The sequence below is a fragment of the Abramis brama genome (genome assembly GCF_963993115.1).
Source record: "Abramis brama genome assembly, chromosome: 7".
Classification (NCBI taxonomy): Eukaryota; Metazoa; Chordata; class Actinopteri; order Cypriniformes; family Leuciscidae; genus Abramis; species Abramis brama.
The window spans coordinates 1,433,200-1,452,280 of record NC_139969.1 but is presented as its reverse complement, the minus strand read 5'-3'; the positions used below and the strand labels follow the sequence as shown (position 1 = coordinate 1,452,280).

Below are 19,081 nucleotides of genomic sequence, written 5' to 3'. Positions count from 1 at the left end.
CGCCATATTGGAACGGTCAAAACATTGGTCAGTGAACACTCGAGCAAGTTGACTGCGTCTGCAACCAGTTTAGACCAGACGCATCGATTAATATCTATATAAATAAACTTCAGCAGATGATTTTGCTAAACTAACACAATACAAGACTAAACAGTCAACATAGAATAAAAACAATACATATAAGTCAATTCATATAAAAATACAAATCACACATTTTCAAAAAAGATACAGTAAACAGAGATAGTCTACTAAACATACAACACATTCATAAAAATATAAAACTTAATAATTAAAAAAGTAAAAATATTATCATTAATTCTCCCTGTGAGTGACGACACGCTGACCATTCCAAGATGGCGGGCGCGCCGACGTCTCTGGAGAAGTCGAATTTGGAATCTACGTAGGTATATCTATGGTTGTGTGTGTGTGTGTGTGTGTGTTTAGTATCATACACGTTATCGCTTGATTGAGTTCATTCGCAGAGTCAGAAGAGCTACAGCAGTATGACTGACAGTCCGGATGAGAATTGTCAGATCTGTTTGAAGTCCTAAAATGCGCTTTAATGAGACGAAACTGCTGTCAAAGAGCTAAAAATGCGATTTAATGAGAAGGAGCTGGTGTTCATGAGCCGCCAGCCGTCAGAGAGAGCGGCCGAGCTGGGCATGAGAGGCCCGAAGAAAGGAGACGGTAAGAGCCGATCATTTCACTATCACCATTATCTGTTTTATTTTAGATTTCTACCACCTTTTCTACGCCACAAGACGCGAGAAAACTAGACATAACTAGAAGACTGTCCCCTTTACGATCAATGTTAGGATTCGAAATAGCATTGTGGCGTACTACTCGTACTATTGCTGTCTTGTAAAGATATGACAGCAGTCATTAAAGTAGTATAGTATTCAGAGTACAGCTTCGTACGCTAACAGCGAGTCACGTGACCTTCACTACGTGCACTCTTATTGGTAGTTGCTGTATTTGCATAAAATTGATCTCTGTTCAACTTTTCGCTGTTCAACTTTTTAAAGCTAATGAACGATAAAAACATTGAAAGCCAATTAGAATCCACCCGACTTTAAAGAGTCAAGCATTTAAAGTGACAGACGACAATGCGCGCATACAAAAACTTATCGCCCAAATGTGTGTAATATAGTTAACGTTAAATTTATAGTTATCGTTCTTAAACGGACAGGGATTTTTTGTCGTTAGTTCCAACTGGATCAGTTGGCGAGTCACATGACCTCCAGACTCCTATTGATTGTTGCCGAATTTGCATAAAGTCGATCTCTGTTCAACTTTTAGTTTCAACTTGTCACTTTAAAATTGCCAACATTGAAAATGAAATTTATAACGAAGCTGTCATGATGCAACAACACTATAATTGTGGCCGGCAGGTTATGCAACAACTAGAACTTTCTCGTAATAATCCACAAAGATGTCAGAATGCAACAAAACTACAATGCTCATAATCTTTTAAGCTAATGTTGCGATGTTACAAAACTAGACCGCCTTGTTATAATTAACAATTGCGTTTCTACACAATACGATAAAGAATCTGACAGGAATTTAATCGCTTTTGGTCATTAGTATGTCAAAAAAAGCGCCAGGCGGCGGATCATGTGACATCCACTATGTGCGCTCCCATTGGTTGTTGCCAAGTTGATTACATCATCAGATCAGCGATCGTGTCGTCTCAAACCACCATCATTCACGATAAATGTTATAATCAATAGTGCCTCTGATTGTGAAAAATGAAGTTTTACATGGTAAAAACAACTTTTACTATACAAACTAATAAAAATATAAAAACCATGCATTATATTGACTAAACATGCTAACTTTAAACATTGACTAAGTGTAAAGTAAGATTGACTGTGCCTCTGGTCTGGTTTTGACCTAATTCTCCTCTTTCACTCCACAGTTGTGAAGAAGCGCCTGGTGAAACTGATCGTTAACTTCCTGTTTTACTTCCGGACCGACGAGGACGAGGTGAGTGCGGTTTGAGCGTCTGATCTGAATCTCAGTGCCGTCGTGTTCACATCCGCTTCAGTTTGACTTTGCTTGTGTTTCCAGCCCATCGGCGCTCTCCTGCTGGAGCAGTGTCGCGTGGAGAGGGAAGACGATCATGCTTTCTCTATTGGTAAGAGTCACAGTTTCACACTTTGTGCTTTTAATGTAAAGCATCATCTAAAGGGCTGATGTTCTCTGTATCTCTTCCTTTTTTGACTCTATAAAGAGAACCTATTTTTTGTGCTAGAGCAGGTTTTCCTGCTTGAATGTTGATTATTCTCCTCATATTCTCCATTGTTGCGGCTCCTCTCTTCCCAGTCTGTCAGTAACGGTCTGTTTACTTCCTGTCTCTATGAAGCCCCTCCTTCTGAAAAGCACACTGTGCTCTGATTGGTCGGCTGGAGCAGTGTGTTGTGATTGGTCGAGCGATTCGAGTGTGTTTGGGAAATGTCCCGCCCCTTTCCATAACCGCCAGTTTAACACACTACTAACTAACTCAACCAGGCCCCGCCCCTTTATTCTGCTTATGAATTATTATAATGAGGAATATTGTGACATGTTCATTCCCGGGAGAAACTCAAGACTACAATGGGTAGTTTCGGGAGTGGAAATGGGTAGTTTCAGGAGTTCAGAAACACTGACTCTGATATAGAGAAGAACTTTGTGACTTTGCAGAGTTTTTTTATGATCAAACCGCAACATTACACACTAAAAGACAAAAGAACATGGAAAAAATTAAATTAAATTAAAAAATAAATGTGACCTCACTCACTGTTTCTTGCTTGTTTTCCAGTGTTCCTGGACGAGGCCGAGAGGAAGTATTTGTTTGAATGCGATTCTCAGGAACAGTGTGTTGAATGGATCGACGCCATCATTAAAGCCAGGTGTGTGTGACGCTGACATTACCCATAATCCTCTGCGTTTCATGATTTATAACCGTAATCTGCTTCTGTCTCACAGTTATGAATTCATGCGCAAGAACCTGATCTACTACCGCACAGAAATCCACCGATTGACTGGAAAGGTGAGGGAATCGATATTAATGAATGCAACAAATACCTCCTAGATTGGTTATAATCATATAACGCATATTAGAGCTGCACGATTTCTTTGTTTAAAACGGTGATCATGATTCTCTCCACGATTCTGAACAGACAACTATCATTTGAATGAATGATTCAATGACTCACTCATAAATCCTTCACTTGTTTCATTACTGGATGAATCAGCGTTTTTGAACAAATCTTTTGAATGAATGATTCAATGACTCACTCAAATCCGTCACTTGTTTAATTATCGGATGAATCAGCGTTTTTGAACGAATCTTTTGAATGAATGATTCAATGACTCACTCATAAATCCTTCATTTATTTCATTACCGGATGAATCAGCGTTTCTGAGTGAATCTTTTGAATGAATGATTCAATGACTCACTCATAAATCCTTCATTTGTTTCATTACCGGATGAATCAGCGTTTTTGAACGAATCTCTCGAGTGAATGATTCAATGACTCACTCATAAATCCTTCACTTGTTTAATTACCGGATGAATCAGCGTTTTTGAATGAATCTTTTGAATGAATGATTCAATGACTCACTTATAAATCCTTCACTTGTTCCATTACTGGATGAATCAGCGTTTTTGAACGAATCTTTTGAATGAATGATTCAATGACTCACTCATAAATCCTTCATTTGTTCCATTACCGGATGAATCAGCGTTTTTGAACAAATCTTTTGAATGAATGATTCAATGACTCACTCATAAATCCTTCACTTGTTTCATTACCGGATGAATCAGCGTTTTTGAATTAATCTTTTGAATGAATCACAAACACATTTTTTAACACTTGTCGCCACCTACTGGTGTAACGATGTAATCGATACAATCTTTATTTAAAGCATCAATTTACTTTCAAATGGCGATTTACTTTATTTTGATCATTACAGTAGACATCAGTGTTTATAATCCGAGCTATAAACTTTAATTCCAGTACGTCTGTGATAATGAAGAAATAATGATACTCTGTGTTTGGAAAAAAAACGTGTGTGAAGATCTAAACGTTCCGGTGTGATTTAATAGACACAGGCGAATCGTTGTCATTTATGAATAAAATCGTGGGTGTTAGAACTGAGATCGGCATATTTTAACGATTAATCATGCAGCTCTACCACACAATATTGATTATGCTTTGATCTAACGTGTGATTTCCCGCAGGACCCACTCGAGCAGTATGGGATATCGGATGAAACACGCTTCCAGGTCAACAGTCTTCCTCCTCTGCCTTCGCCTCCCACATAAACTCCTCATGCTATCATGTGGTTTCTCTGCTGTTTGCCGTTCATGCTTGTGTTTTGTTTGTTTTTCTTCAGGTTTTTCCTCTTTTACAGTCTGCCAGTATCAGTCACTGTACATTCTGACCTCTATAATCGTTTTATTTTACACAAATGCGTTATATTACTGTAATGAATGTCTGCTGAGTTTGAGCCAGTTGCAATTATTAAAGTTTCTTCCTAATATCAAGGTCGATGTTCATGAGGACGGCATGAACTGGGTCGTGCTTTTAAAAACTCATTTCTGCACCTTTATTGCCTTGTATAATTGTGATGTTAAAAAGGTTAGTAGTTTTCTGCACAGTCATGCATGCGTCATGTAGCTTCACCTAAAGTGCACTAAAAAGTTTTTTTTTTTCTCTCCCAAAAGCACTGAAGCCTTTCAGTCAATCTGACCTGTGAGATTTTACAGTTTCCCTAAAAACATTTTCGCTGCTTTGATTTTGTGCCTGAATTTACCACAAAATCATGAGAAAAAATAGAAAATGATCTTTTTGTACAACGAAAATTAAGCCTGTTTATGACTATTAAAGGGGTGGTTGATTATGATTTGACTTTTCTAACTTTAGTTAGTGTGTAATGTTGCTGTTTGAGCATAAACAACATCTGCAAAGTTACGACACTCAAAGTTCAGAGTAAAGGGAGATATTTGCTTTTAAAGAAATCGCTTTTTAAGAACTACAACAAACGGCTGGTAGAGACTACACCACATTCCTCCCGGGTTAGTGACATCACCAACACTAGAATTTACATAAACCCCGCCCCCTGAACACGATTTATAGATTATCAAGACAGAATATGCTAATCAATGACTAGAAGATAACTACATATCAGCTTCATAAATTCACCAGCTAATCATTCAGAAATGTCCTGTTTCTTCTACATGTTGTCTCTTCTTCTCGAGTCTCTCCATCTTTGTCCGACTCCAGTTTGAACATAAAAGGCTAAAAGTTTTAGAAATGTTCAGTGCATGTGTGTGTGAGGTAAAAGGACACAAGCTCTTGAAGCTCCGCCCCCTCTGTGCCGGGAGCAGCAGCTCATTTGCATTTAAAGGGACAGACACACAACGGTGTGTTTTTGCTCACCTCAAAAAGTGACGATTTTAACATGCGATATAAAAATATCTGTGGGGTATTTTGAGCTAAAACTTCACACACACACACTCTGGGTCATCAGAGACTTATTTTACATCTTGTGAAAAGGGCATTATACCACCCCTTTAAATTATGAGATTATTTTTATGAAAACAACTGCATTTACCCCAAAATACTTCTCATAAATCTCATTTTCTTTACGGTAATACAGTCGGTCAGATCCTGTTCAGACACCATCATCATAAACTACTTTACAAATGCACAATTTAAGTAATTTAATAAATGCAATAATTTGTCAATGCAAACGCCTAAAAGTAGGCTTTATTACTTGATGCATGGAAGTCCTTATTTTTTCCTTTTGATTTTGTGGTGACATTTGACTTGTAAACTTCACATGTGTTTAAACATCATTGCAATCAATGTTTGTGACTGTAGCAGATTTAATTAAACTTGATTTAATCAATGTGAGAGGATTTCTGCTGGATTATTTGTATGCGTCACAGCGAAATATGAGGAACTGCTTTCCTTTAATTTGAGCCCTTCGTGCCTGTAACTTTCCATTTGTGTAAGTGATGAAACTATTATACAGACTTTAAAAGAGCGTGAATGTGAGATTTATGAACGTTTTAAGCTTTCGATCTTTCTTTCATGCAATTGCAATGATTCCTTCTATAATTTAGATTTCATAATTTATAAATGTTCCTTATTTCAGTCTTATTTTTTTGTTAATAAATCGCTTTTAAAAGATACCAGTGCTTTTTATTTTATTCTTATTCAACCACTAACAGTCTGAAATAAATATATATTAATAAATATCTGCCAATGTGGTCAGAAAAATTCTCTTGTTTTTCCTTAATTAAGATTTTTCATTTTTTTTAAGCACAAACTCACTTCATTTTGATTCATTTTTCATTAAACAAGACTTAATATCGTCAGTCATTTTGCTTCTTCTCCAGTAAATGTATCTTGATTTAAGAATGTTTAGATATTTGTGCTGGAAAACAAGATTTTTGCATATTTTTGCATTGTTTGCACAATAACACTCACATACTGCGGCTTTATTCAGGGAAACAGATAACACTAATATTTCCTGTTAAATACCAGTTATACCACAAACAAAACGAGTCATTTTATGAATGCGACATGATTCTGACTCATTTTCAAGAGCTAATAAGTATTATGAAGAAAGACTATATAAGAAATGCTCACAAGAGGGGAAGAAACAAGTATTTTCAGAGAATTAATAGAGATAAAATATGACTGATATCTTATGTATCAACACATGTGACTTATCTTTGCTTATTTTAGGATATTTGAATTAAATATGCAAGGGCTCTCTGATGAGCCGTTAGCTTTACATGAGGACTCAAAGGAAAGGACTTCACTTTCATGGTTTTTAACCAAATGTTGGATTAAAATGATTTGTGTAATTTGATCAAACAGGATGGATATTTTTTAAAGAGCCTCACAAACACAAAACATTCAAACACAAAATTAATCAGATCCAATGACAACACTTACTGAAGTTTGTGCTTCTGATTCCCCCCAATTAATGATGTCACTTCCTGGAGGATGATGTCATTAAGGAAGTGCCTTTTGCTATTTTTTTTTAATAATAATAAATAAACATAATAATAATCACTTGCATATCAAAATATGCACACTTTTGGATTATTGTAGAAAATAAGCTCAGTGACCGACAAAAGTTTATGATACTAACATGTTTTGTTTATAGTGATAATCTTCACATATGAACACAACTTTTATGAGCTTGTTCACCACAGACCTTATTTCAGGCATTTTAAAGTCCCCCTGTGGTGAAAATCCAGCTTTTAATGTTGTTTATGTGTCTATGTGGTGTTTTTAATATACAAGTCGACTCCATTGCTGAGTATTTTCTCCTTAAAACTGCAGTGAACCAAAGACAGTCTCAAAAACACGCTTTGAAATCGCTGGTGTTTCTGACGTCACAAACTACCTTGTAACCAATCAGATCAACGTGTGATCGTCAACCAGTGGATCTCTGAGCTGAGTGAGTGAGTGAGTGGAGGCGGGGCTCATTTGCATATTCACAGAACCACGCATACTAAATGAGGCAAGGGTGTCGAGTTACATTCAAGACATTTTAAGGCTTGAAGATTTTTATTTTATTTTTCAAGGAAAAAAACGTTTAAATAGGTCATTTTGGTGATCAATGATGAGTTTTAGGGATAAAATGATTGACTACAGGGGGACTTTAACCAAAAACCCGTTCACTTCAGGACTAGATGTGCTAAAATGCAAACTTGATACAATAATACATCATCCTTGGCAGTTGCTCATTTTTGGGTGTACTGTCCCTTTAAGAGCGGCAGCGACGCTGTTGTTGAACACACACACTCACACACCCTGTTGAATTATTGACACACTCTCCTTACTTTTACTTTTAAGTGAGCGCTTAGTCAGTCAAACATCTCTTCACATGTTTTTAACTGTATCAAACTGAATGTGTGAATAACTTTCTCACTTGCTGTGACGACTAACCACTGACTTCTCATACCACACACACACACACACACACACGGGCGAGTAAAGATGTATGATATATTTCAGCAAAAACCATGCCTTCAGGTCTAAAATATAGGTTTACTTATAAAAGTCTGATGATGTATGGACTCATTATTTAAATTGTGATAATTCTGAACAAAAAATGTTAGTGTACCTTTAAATATGCAAAAAAAAAAAAAAAGTCAGTTCTGTGGATGATTTTATTAAGCCGATCCATAGATGATAACATAGATGATAACATAGACACGGTCTTTAGTATTATACTAATGCAAATAAGACAACAATGAACATTATTCAGTGCAAATTTACAGGCACTTTTTTATTCACGTTAAAGTGTTCATCCGTACATTTGTTCTAAGTGAAAATGCGATGTGTCACATGCAGATACCACAGATGCAGAAGTAAACTGTGTTGTGAATGCGGTTTAATGCTGAGCTGAGCCCATTTGTGGCTGATCTGATCTGGGCACTGAAAAGGGAATCGACACACTTTCAGAAATACACTGCAAACACTTCCTTAACTGAGGTTTCCTGCACTAAAATTAGACTAAAGCCATCAACAGGGTAAATCATGATTTCACTTTGATGTTTTGATGTACATGAAACTGTATTTCTTTCCCTCAGATTGTAAAAATAAACACCAAAACAACAAGCAACATGTTTTTACTGCTTGATCAACATGTTGATATTCTTCACATGCCGGTGCAACTGATGTGTGAAATCTTCTACTGGATTATAGGGAATTTTATTGGATGATGAGAAGTGTCTGTATATAGTTGAAAACATTTCTTTCTATATACCCTTGACTTGTAAGGGTACAATATGCTTTTGGTACTGCACAAAAAAAGATGTTCTTCCTCAGTATTTCTGTCTTGTTTTCCAGCACAAATATCTAAACATTCAGATTTTGAAACCCAAAAAAGTGTATCCATCACAAAAGTAATCCATACGACTCCAGGGGTTAATGAAGGCCTTCTGAAAGCATTTTTGAAGAAAAATGTCTATATTTATAACTTTATAAACAATAATCACTGGCTTCCGGTTATGACCGTACGCGAGTCTAGTTCCGGCGGAAGAGTGACCTCTGACCCGACGCATGACGAGTGACCTCTGACCTCATGCATGACCTCTGACCTCATGCATGACCTCTGACCTGACACATTCCGTATTGATGAACTCGGAAACACCGGTCACGGATTATAAGTCTAAAATCAGAATTTTTGAAGAGAAATGTGGGAGGAGCTTGAGTTTGTTTGAACCACAAGAAGCGTCTGCTCTTCCCTAACTGTGCGTTCACACCGCCGGCGGCGAGAGCGTCAAAGTGGCCGGAAGCCATTAATTTTCAATGAGAGCCGGCGGCGACCTCCGGCGAGGGCGGCCCGGCGCGTCTTGGACGGCGAGAACGGCGAGAAGAGTTGAAATCAAGTCAACTTTATGGTAATAAGCTATGACGCGGTTCGGCGGCAACCAGCGGCAACCAGCGGCAACCAATCGGAATGTAGAAGTCCTCCGCCTGAGAGGATACAAGAGAACACAATCCTGTAAACTTTGGTTCCGACCGCATTAGTTCCTAAGCAAAATGGAGGAAAAATTCATAATTTCTGTTGCGGGTTTCCCGTTATTGTACGACTTGTCATCCACAGTGTTGTCAGTTTGATTAGAAAAAGCCGCGCAACACTATTTATAGGCAACATTTTCGCGCTAGAACTTCTTTGAACTAAAAACGCTTGTTTTTTCAGCGGGAATGCAATTCATTTGCTCAAAATAATAATGATTTTGACCAATTGCAGCTACGGTTTTTGCGGCCCCTTTAAATAAAGTTTTTTTTTTAAATCACGCATTCTAATCTAATCTACGTCAGAGCGTCCCCGAATCTTTCTACGGCGTCGGTGGCAGGGCGGCGAGAGCGAATTTTGCGGCTCTCGCCGGCGGCGGTGTGAACGTACAGTAAGCTTCCCTACACACTCCTAAACCTTGTGGAAAGCCTTCCCAGAAGAGTTGGATCTGCAAAGTGTGGGCCAACTCCATGTTAAACCTTATACGGATTAAGAATGGGATGTCATTAAAGTTCATGTGCATGTAAAGGCAGACGTCCCAAAACCTTTGAACATCATCAGTCATTTTGCTTCTCCAATAAACGTATCTTGCTTTAAGAATGTTTGGATATTTGTTCTTGTTTTAAGCACAAACTCTATATATTTTCCAAGACTAACACCTTCATTCATTATGCATCTCCAGTAGTGCTGTTAAAGTTAACGCAAAATCATATTAACGGCATTAATTTTTTTAACGCGCGATTAACGCAGCGCGTTAACCGTGGCCCAACCCCTAGTTGGAGAAATGGAGATACACAGTGTTGCCAACTTAGCGACACTGCAGACCCCTTTAGTGATTTTTAGCGCAATTTTCCAACGGACAAAATTGCGATTGTTAACTCATGATTTCTGTTCTGTCTGTGCGCACCAATCTTGCACTTCTATCTACTCCTCAACCAGACCAACTACCCAGCAAGCAATTTTTCGTCTAATAGACGTCTAATAGCCGTCAAAACACAGCCCAGACGTCTAGGCTAAAACGAGGCTAATTTTGGGCTGTCAGTGAAAATCTAATAGACGTCTAAACATAGCCCAAGAATAGACAGCTATCGAATGACTATATTTATACGTCTAATAGACGTCTAACCATAGCCCAAAAATAGACCAGTCATCAATTTGACAGCTATTAAACGACTACATATATACGTCTAATAGACAGGCAATATGGGTCTAGGCTAAAACAAGGCTGATTTTGGGCTGTCAGTGAAAATCTAATAGACGTCTAACCATAGCCCAAGAATAGACTAGTCATCAATTACACTACATATACATGTAATAGACAACAAAATGAGGCATAAGGATTCTTTTCACTCAAATATAACAGGTTCTCATAAATGAAAATCCATCCAAACTAATTGAATATAAAGGATTTATTTAGAACAATTATATTAACAACTTAGACAACATTCAAACATAAAAATGAACAAATAAAATATTGGAAAATATGTAAAACAACTTAAGATACTAACATTTTTAAGAATTAATTGTTAGCTTTATATCCATAACCACCACCCCCTGCTCTCCCTGGTGCTTGTTTAAATAACCAGAAATTGCATTTTTTATTTCCCATTCAGTCGCCGAAGGAAAGTTGGTCATCACTGCGTCTGCCAAATGAGAAAAAGAAAAAAATTATTGCTCAAGAAAAGCATTGATGACAATCATGTTGAACTAATTACAGTCATTCACTTTTGCTAGGATGCACACTAGAGCTGACCAATATGGAGTTAACGGAATATAGATTGAGACTATATAATTTATATCAATATAGACAATAATTTATATCAATATTATTAATAAATTAATAACAATATTTGAAAAATTTTGCCTGCATAATGGTGATGCACTAATTATATATATATACACATACACATATACATACATACATATATATATACACATACATATATTTTAGGGGTGTAACGATACACGTATTGAGCCATTCTGTACGAGGCTTTCGGTTCGATTTCAGTACGGATTTTTAAACACAAACAGAACTGTTCGTTAGACAATTTTTACTGCTGACCAAAAATTTTTAATTACAAATGTAGGCACGTCAAAAAGCGCGCTCAATGTAAGAGAAATCATAACAAATCGTGACAACAATCGTGCTCTTTCAGGTAGTGACCATATAGACCTGCATTATATGACTGACTGACAGACAAGAACAGTTTGACTTAAAAATATCAAAATTGAAACTACTTCAGAAACAAAGACACCTACATCTTGGATTCCCTTAAGGTAAGCTAAAACATGCCAAAAAAAAGTGAACTATCCCTATAAATCATTCTTTATCACTTACTCATATAACTCTAATGAACATAAAAAGATACTTATAGGGGTAGTTCACTTTAAAAAAAATCATGTAAGCATTTACTCACTTTCACTTGGTTCCAAAGCTGTATGGCTTTCTTCTGTTGAACACACACATTTAATGGTAGTCAGTGACAAGTCTTCTGTATATTCAATTGCTGTACTTTGTTGACTGATTGCTGGATAATTTGCAATAAACAGTGTCTTTAAATCAAATAAAGTGGATTACATCACTCAAGTTGTGAGGTTTTTACACTGGCTATCTGTCTGTCAAAGAATTCATATCAAAATACTACAGCTGGTTATTAAATTAATTAACATTTTAAGGCCAAAGTAAATTTCTAATCTTCTGATGCATTATGAACCATCCAGAGCAGACCTCTCAGGTCATCTGGGACAGTAGCCAGCTACTTTTATATCAAATTTATAAGTCAAAATACAAAACATGGAGAAGCAGCATTCAGTTTTTATGCACCATTTCTGAAACAAATTCACTGGAAACTGAATGTATGCTGCATATTTTAATTCTTTTAAATCAAGTTTAAAGACTTTACTGTTTGCCACTACCTTTTATTAATTGGAAAGGAAAAAAATATTTTTTTATAATTTCTTTTCATGTTGCACTATGTTGCTGTTAAGATTTATGTAAAGTACTTTGAAAATTTGCATTAAATCAAAAACTATTATTTCTTACTCTAATCTAAAAACAAAAATATATTGGTAGCTTTAATAATAATAAAAAATAGTAATGATAATATTCATAGTTTCATGCTTACCACCTTGAATTTAGATATGAGCACACAGTTGCAATAACACGTGCAGCAGGTAACGTTAACTTGTTGGAGATAAATAGTACTCTGCAACGGTAATGTTAAAATGTCACGGTTTCTACACATTATAACAACTAACTAATTTAAACAATGAACATAACAAAAATAACACGCATACTTACAAGATCGAAGTAGAAATTTGAAGGTTTTCAGAGTGTTGCTCGCCCGTTGCTCTCCGACAGCTGCCTCGTGTAAAATAAAAATGAAAATGGAGGAAATGTGTATCGCGAGATCTGCTAAAGTGATCTACTCGCGCAATGCCAGTAGTCCCAGTAGTCATGTCTCAGTAGTGTTTCGATTGTGCCATCTAGCGGTTGAGAAATGCCATTGCATTTGATTTAATTTGAAATGATAGACAGTCATATCGTAGATTGATTATGTTAGCCTATGTTTATGTGTGACAACAAACATTAAGCTGTGTGAGCGAAAACATTTTTAAGACTAATATTCTTATACTAGCTCGCTGGTCTGAATCAGGTCTATAGGTCTATTGCTTTGATTTCGCCAGGTGGGCTAAAGCAGACCGCATATAGCCCGTCCAATTCAGAGCTAAATCGTGACTACAGATCGACCATGTCGTGAAATGACACATTGAACCTTGTAGATATCATTACCAATGCGAACGTGATGAAATATCAACCATTTCATGCACTTCCTGGCAAAAAACTATAATTAATCAGTTTTGAATAATAGTGGGCTACAATTAGCCGGGTCTGAATACGAGCTAAATCGTGGCTACGCACAGCCTACACATATAACGTGTAAAATAAAGCAAACTAAACAACTTGTAATCACAGTTGACTTTGCTTACATGATGGAATATCATACATCTCACAAGTTATTTTGGAAAAAAATACATTTATCCAGATTAAATGTTATTTGGGCTTAAAGTGGGTTACACATAGCCGGACTATATCGGGTCTATATTTAACCCAGACGTTGAAATGACGGCTATTGCCTGCTGGGTAGAGACTTCGGGTTTTCGGCATTATGTTAAGGAAGGTCTAAACTCGGGAACGCAAAAAAAAAAAAAAAAAAAAAAAATCCAGGAAAACATTTACTATCTCTTAGTGTTGTGATCCCATGAGGTGAGAAAATTGCGCTAAAACACTCACCGAGTTTTTATTACTTGTTTCCATTCAAAAACGCGCCCAAACCTTATCTAGTTTCTGAGAATCGCCGGTACTGCTCTCCCAGGGAGCGCGCACCTCTCTCTCGCTCTCTCTCTGCGTCTCGCGCCAATAGGAGTTAATTAATTCAGTTAAACACAGATATTATGTTGCTTCTCTAATTTTGTATGCAAGTATAGCGGAAATCACAGCACAGATATTGTCTTTATCTTATGTGTATTTGATTTCATCAGACGACGGCTCGATTATCAGGATTTTTGTGCAGATTAACATCTTGGAAGGGAGAGCTGGTTATGTAATGGGTCGCGTTTCAGTCACTATTTCATATTCATTCCGTTGTTTGACAACAGAAACAGTAAAATATACCAATGAAAACAGTTTTATTGAGAATTTAGCTTCATCAAAATGGGCACAGAGAGAGACAAACTAATGTAATAATAAATAATAAATGTACATTTAGCATTTTCAGAAGAGCTGCCCTGTCATGCAAAAATCGAAACATGTTTGTGTTAGTAAATTGCTCAGTGCAAAGAAAGAGAAGTAATGGGAACCTGGTATTTCTTTGTTCTTTCTACAAGTGTCTAATAGACATGAACAAGTTCTTTGAAAAAACATCTATGACCTTTGAAACATGTCTCGTCTTCATGCTCTATGTTGACTATGGTTTCAATAATAAACATACATTTGCATGAAGCATCCATATTTATCCATGCCCATGTTGATTAGAGTATTACAAACTTGAAAAGTATTAATTTAAGGTACATTTAGAACAAATAAAAAATGTGCGATTAATCGCGAGTTAACTCATGACAATCATGCGATTAATCGCGATTAAATTTTTTAATCGATTGACAGCCCTAGTCTCCAGTAAATGTATCTTGATTTAAGAATGTTTGGATATTTGTGCTGGAAAACAAGACAGAAATACTACTTTTTTCCCACTCAGGTCACCATTCGCACTCGAGCGATGAACAGCGCGGCGGCGGCGTCTTCAAACTCCTGCGCGTCCATGACGGGATTATCCTGCTGATTCCCGGGATGAGCCTCCGCCATGGCCTTCGCCACTTTACCGGGAGAGATCTTGGCACTGGCCTCCAGGTACCGGCCCACATCGTCCCCATCCGCCGTCTCCAGCGCCTCCCGAAGCGTCTCCAGCACCGCCTGACCCAGCGCTCTCTCTGCCGGCCGGTCCGAAGCACTCGCCACCGACCCATACAGGCACTGGGAGGCCCGGATGTAGTCGGAGAACACGGAGCAGGTCAGAACGCCCTGCCGGAAGAGCTCGAAGGGCACGGACTCGTGGTCGTGGCACTGGACACGGCGCAGGAGCGGAGCCGCGGTCGAGCCGGAGAGTCCGCCTTCGCTGCACAGGCACCGGAGCATCTCGGTGTAGAGACGCCCGCGGACCCCGACGACACCGCCACCGCGATCACGGGTCAGGAGATCGAACGCCGTGCGCGTGTTACTGTTGAACGCTGATCTGCAGGGAAAGACAGAATCAAGAGCTCAAACGGAGGGAATGTTTACGCGACAACGTTATGCTTAAAACGCTTAAGAGTTTTCGGCGTACACCATTAGGGGTTTTCGCACCGGATAGTTCTAGGAAATAACCACCAGGGTGGTTCGTCGAGAACTAATGGTTCCCATAGGAATGTTTTCCTGGTTGCATTCGCACCGCCAGTAGGAACTCTGAAGTGACGTGAGCCGCGCTTGTTGTTGGGACTTTTATTTTGACGGCGCTGATAACGACTGAGCTCACAGTGTTCGCATTCGCTGTGAACATTCGCATTACGTGTTCAGTCTATAGTGTTTCATCGCCATCTACTGGCCTGGCAGCAGAATACATAGTTTTTAGTCGTTTTAGTGGATCCGTGTGAATGGGGATCGTTTTGAAAATGGTGACGTCTGTACGCGGGAAACTCAAAGGAAAAACTTCTCCATTTTAAGCATATCATTGTCGTGTAAACGTACGCTGAATCTCAACAAGAGAATCGCACTGGTTATGTGTGTGCAAGAGCTGGTTTAACAAATAAACAGTAATAATATAATATAATATAATATAATATAATATAATATAATATAATATACAGAAACCTCTTTTGGCTTGAAAGAGATTAATGTAAGTAATAATAAAACAAAAAGAAACAGATAAAAAGAATATTCTCCACCAGTGTTTTATATATGAAATTTAAAAAAAATAAAAAATAATAATGAAATAAAATAAAAAAGAATCCTCTCTTGGCTTAAGAGAGACAAATAATAGCAATAATAAAAAATAAATAAATAAAAGACAAAACTCCACTATGGCTTAAAAATTAAGAGTTTTAAAATATGAAAATAGTAATTAAATAAAATAAAAATACAACTCTGGGACAAATAAAATAAATAAATAAACCTTGTTGCTTAAAATAGTTTAATAATATCATTATTGGCCAAAGCAAAACGAAATACAAACAAATGGTTTAAAAATGGTTTAAAAATATAATGAAATTTTATGCATCTGATTAAAAATTGTAAAAAAAAAAAAAAGTAAAAATAAAGCAAATTAACAAAACAAAAAAATAAATCTCCCATGGGTTAATGTAGATAAATAATAGCAATGATAATAATTAAAAATTATTTAAATAATACATAAAAATCTGTTACAAAAGAAATAAGCAAATAAAAAAACAAAATCCCTGTCACAGCAGGTTTTTTAACATTATTATTATTCACTGAGTTTTCTTTTTTTTTATACAAAATCTGAATACAACAAAATGGCACAAAACATTTATCACACAAAGAAAATACAGGCGTGTAAGGCTCAACACAAATAAAGAAATAAAAATACAAAAAAATAATAATAAATAGGGAAAAGAAAGAGAAAAAAGAAACTTGAAATCAGATTATACAACACTAACAGATTATACAATTTTATTGCACTTCGATTTTCCATTTTAGTGAGGGCATCTGAGAAGTATTTTGATTCGTTTCTGAATATAATAAACAAAGGAGGGGGATTTAAAAAATCTACATTTATTTATAAAGTATTTTGCCAATAATATAATGTTATTAATCAAATCAAATAACATACAACAATCATTGGTTATCCCATACATTATTTTGTAAGGTGAAAGTGAATATCACGGCGGGGGGGGGGGGTTTTCTTGCAAGAAAAGAAACAGCACTGCATTGAATACATTGACATAAAAGAAAAAAGGAAAAAGAAAGTAAAAATAAAAAAGTTACGACCTCTGCGAGTGATGCGCGAGACTCAGGTTCCAGAGCGCGCGACTCACGGCCTGGTGCTCCCGGCCTGCGTCATCATCCTGCGCCGAGAGATGCGCGAAGTGTTCGGCCAGGAACCCGACGGGATCGCGCGGCCTGGACTCCAGCAGTGTGAGCAGAGAAGACCCGAGAAGCGCGCTCACGCCAGACTCACACGCGAACGCGCCGTCGCGCTCACAGCTGCCCGACATCGCGACGCCCGCGCGACGCTTCTCCGCCATCTTAAAATATCATCGCATTTGCGTATGATAACATAAATGATCTCCAGCAACGGCCTGACTCGCAGCCAGCCACACAAACAGCCCCAAACACAGTTGCTATGGACACATGATGATGACGATGACGCAGCAGATCAGCTGACCTGTGTGTGTGTGTGTGTGTGTGTGTGTGTGTGTGTATCTGATCTCCCCGCAGGTGGCGCTTTTATTTAATAAATAAATAAATAAAAAAGTAGCCTACTATTAAATCAGAATATTAGCACCCGACTAGTAAATCAGGGCCCAGCTAACAAGGTTTTCAGTCTTTGAGATGCATCAATGTTTTATAAACACTCATTTATTAGCTCAAACTCACTTCATTTTGATACAGTTTTCAATAAACATTTGCTTCTCTAGTAAATGTATCTTGATGTGAGAATGCTTAGATTTTTGTACAAGACTAAAATTCTGAGGAAGAAAGTAGAATTAATCAGATCCACTGACAACACTTACCGAAGTTTGTGCTTCTGATTCCCGCCAATTAATGATGTCACTTCCTGGAGGTTGATGTCATTATTAACCCTCATGTGGTGTTCAAAACCCTATAACACCTGTGTTGTTCCCAGCCAAAAATGTCCGGCCTATAATAAATAGCTTATAAATCACTCATTATACCATATTTTCACCGATCTTTTTGTCAACTTGTTGTCTTTCAATTAGGACTGGTTTTATATTTCAATTTGCATCTGAATAATCGTAGGCCTCATTTATTTGAGAGTAGGCATCTAATTTTTTGAGTAAAAATAATAATAAATAATAATAATTTTGGAAATATTAAATAAAATCTGAAGAAAATTGGCACTGTTGATCACAATAGTCTACTTTAATATTTCACCAGAAATTTTGTTTTGAAAAACTTTTATTTTGTACAAAATGGCACATTGTCACACTTGTGGTGTTCCCGGTCAAAAATGGCCGGCCTACAAAAAATAGCTTATAAATCACTTGTTATGTTGTATTATCACCCAATATTGGATTCAATCTTTTTGTCAACTTGTTCTCTTTCAATTAGGACTGGTTTTATATTTCCATTTGCATCTGAATAATCGTAGGCCTCATTTATTTGAGAGTAGGCATCTCATTTGTTGAGTAAAAAAAACATTATTTTTGAATAATTTTGGAAATATTAAATAAAATCTGAAGAAAATTGGCACTGTTGATCACACTAGTCTACTTTAATTTTTCACCAGGAATTTCGTTTTGAAAAACTTCTATTTTGTACAAAATGGCACATTGTCACACTTGTGGTGTTCCCGGTCAAAAATGGCCGGCCTACAAAAAATAGCTTACAAATCTTGTTATGTTGTATTATCACCCAATATTGGATTCAATCTTTTTGTCAACTTGTTCTCTTTCAATTAGGACTGGTTTTATATTTCCATTTGCATCTGATTAATCGTAGGCCTAATTTATTTGAGAGTAGGCATCTAATTTTTTGAGTAAAAAAAACATTATTTTTGAATAATTTTGGAAATATTAAATAAAATCTGAAGAAAATTGGCACTGTTGATCACACTAGTCTATTTTTCACCAGGAGTTTTGTTTTGAAAAACTTTTATTTTGTACAAAATGGTGCAGTGTTCCACTGGGCCATTGAGGGCCATTGTTTCAATGGGCCATTGAAAGTGAATGGGAAAAACTTTAAAGTTTTCAGGAGCATGTTAATTATGTTTATGTACACATATATGCATGTGATGGATTATGGTGAGTT

The 19,081-nt window shown here is 36.9% G+C and overlaps 3 protein-coding genes and 1 long non-coding RNA gene across 6 annotated transcripts in view; 2 read left to right on the top strand and 2 right to left on the bottom strand.

Annotated features, from left to right (window-relative positions):
* Positions 1 to 19,081, top strand: part of LOC311087653 (uncharacterized protein) — a 415,151-nt gene that overhangs the window by 380,602 nt on the left and 15,468 nt on the right. The window lies entirely within an intron of this gene.
* Positions 331 to 5,903, top strand: plekhj1 (pleckstrin homology domain containing, family J member 1). The gene is made up of 6 exons (XM_084119156.1): positions 331 to 687; positions 1,919 to 1,986; positions 2,071 to 2,137; positions 2,801 to 2,891; positions 2,968 to 3,031; positions 4,226 to 5,903. The coding sequence occupies exons 1-6, from the start codon at positions 594 to 596 to the stop codon at positions 4,307 to 4,309; spliced, it is 468 nt and encodes a 155-aa protein (XP_083975282.1). The 5' UTR covers positions 331 to 593; the 3' UTR covers positions 4,310 to 5,903.
* Positions 8,165 to 12,828, bottom strand: LOC311087654. Of its 3 annotated transcripts, none has more exons than XR_014607337.1 (3): positions 12,663 to 12,828; positions 11,955 to 11,987; positions 8,165 to 11,180 (listed from the first exon to the last, which is right to left on the bottom strand). It is a non-coding gene; the product is annotated as an uncharacterized lncRNA (long non-coding RNA). The 3 variants fall into 3 exon arrangements; XR_014607338.1 differs by having other exon boundaries at positions 12,666 to 12,828; XR_014607339.1 differs by lacking the exon at positions 12,663 to 12,828 and having other exon boundaries at positions 11,955 to 12,648.
* On the bottom strand, positions 14,210 to 17,466 carry LOC311087650 (tubulin polyglutamylase complex subunit 1-like). The gene is made up of 2 exons (XM_084121017.1): positions 17,078 to 17,466; positions 14,210 to 15,326 (listed from the first exon to the last, which is right to left on the bottom strand). Exons 1-2 carry the CDS (start codon positions 17,332 to 17,334, stop codon positions 14,789 to 14,791), a joined length of 795 nt encoding a protein of 264 aa, XP_083977143.1. The 5' UTR covers positions 17,335 to 17,466; the 3' UTR covers positions 14,210 to 14,788.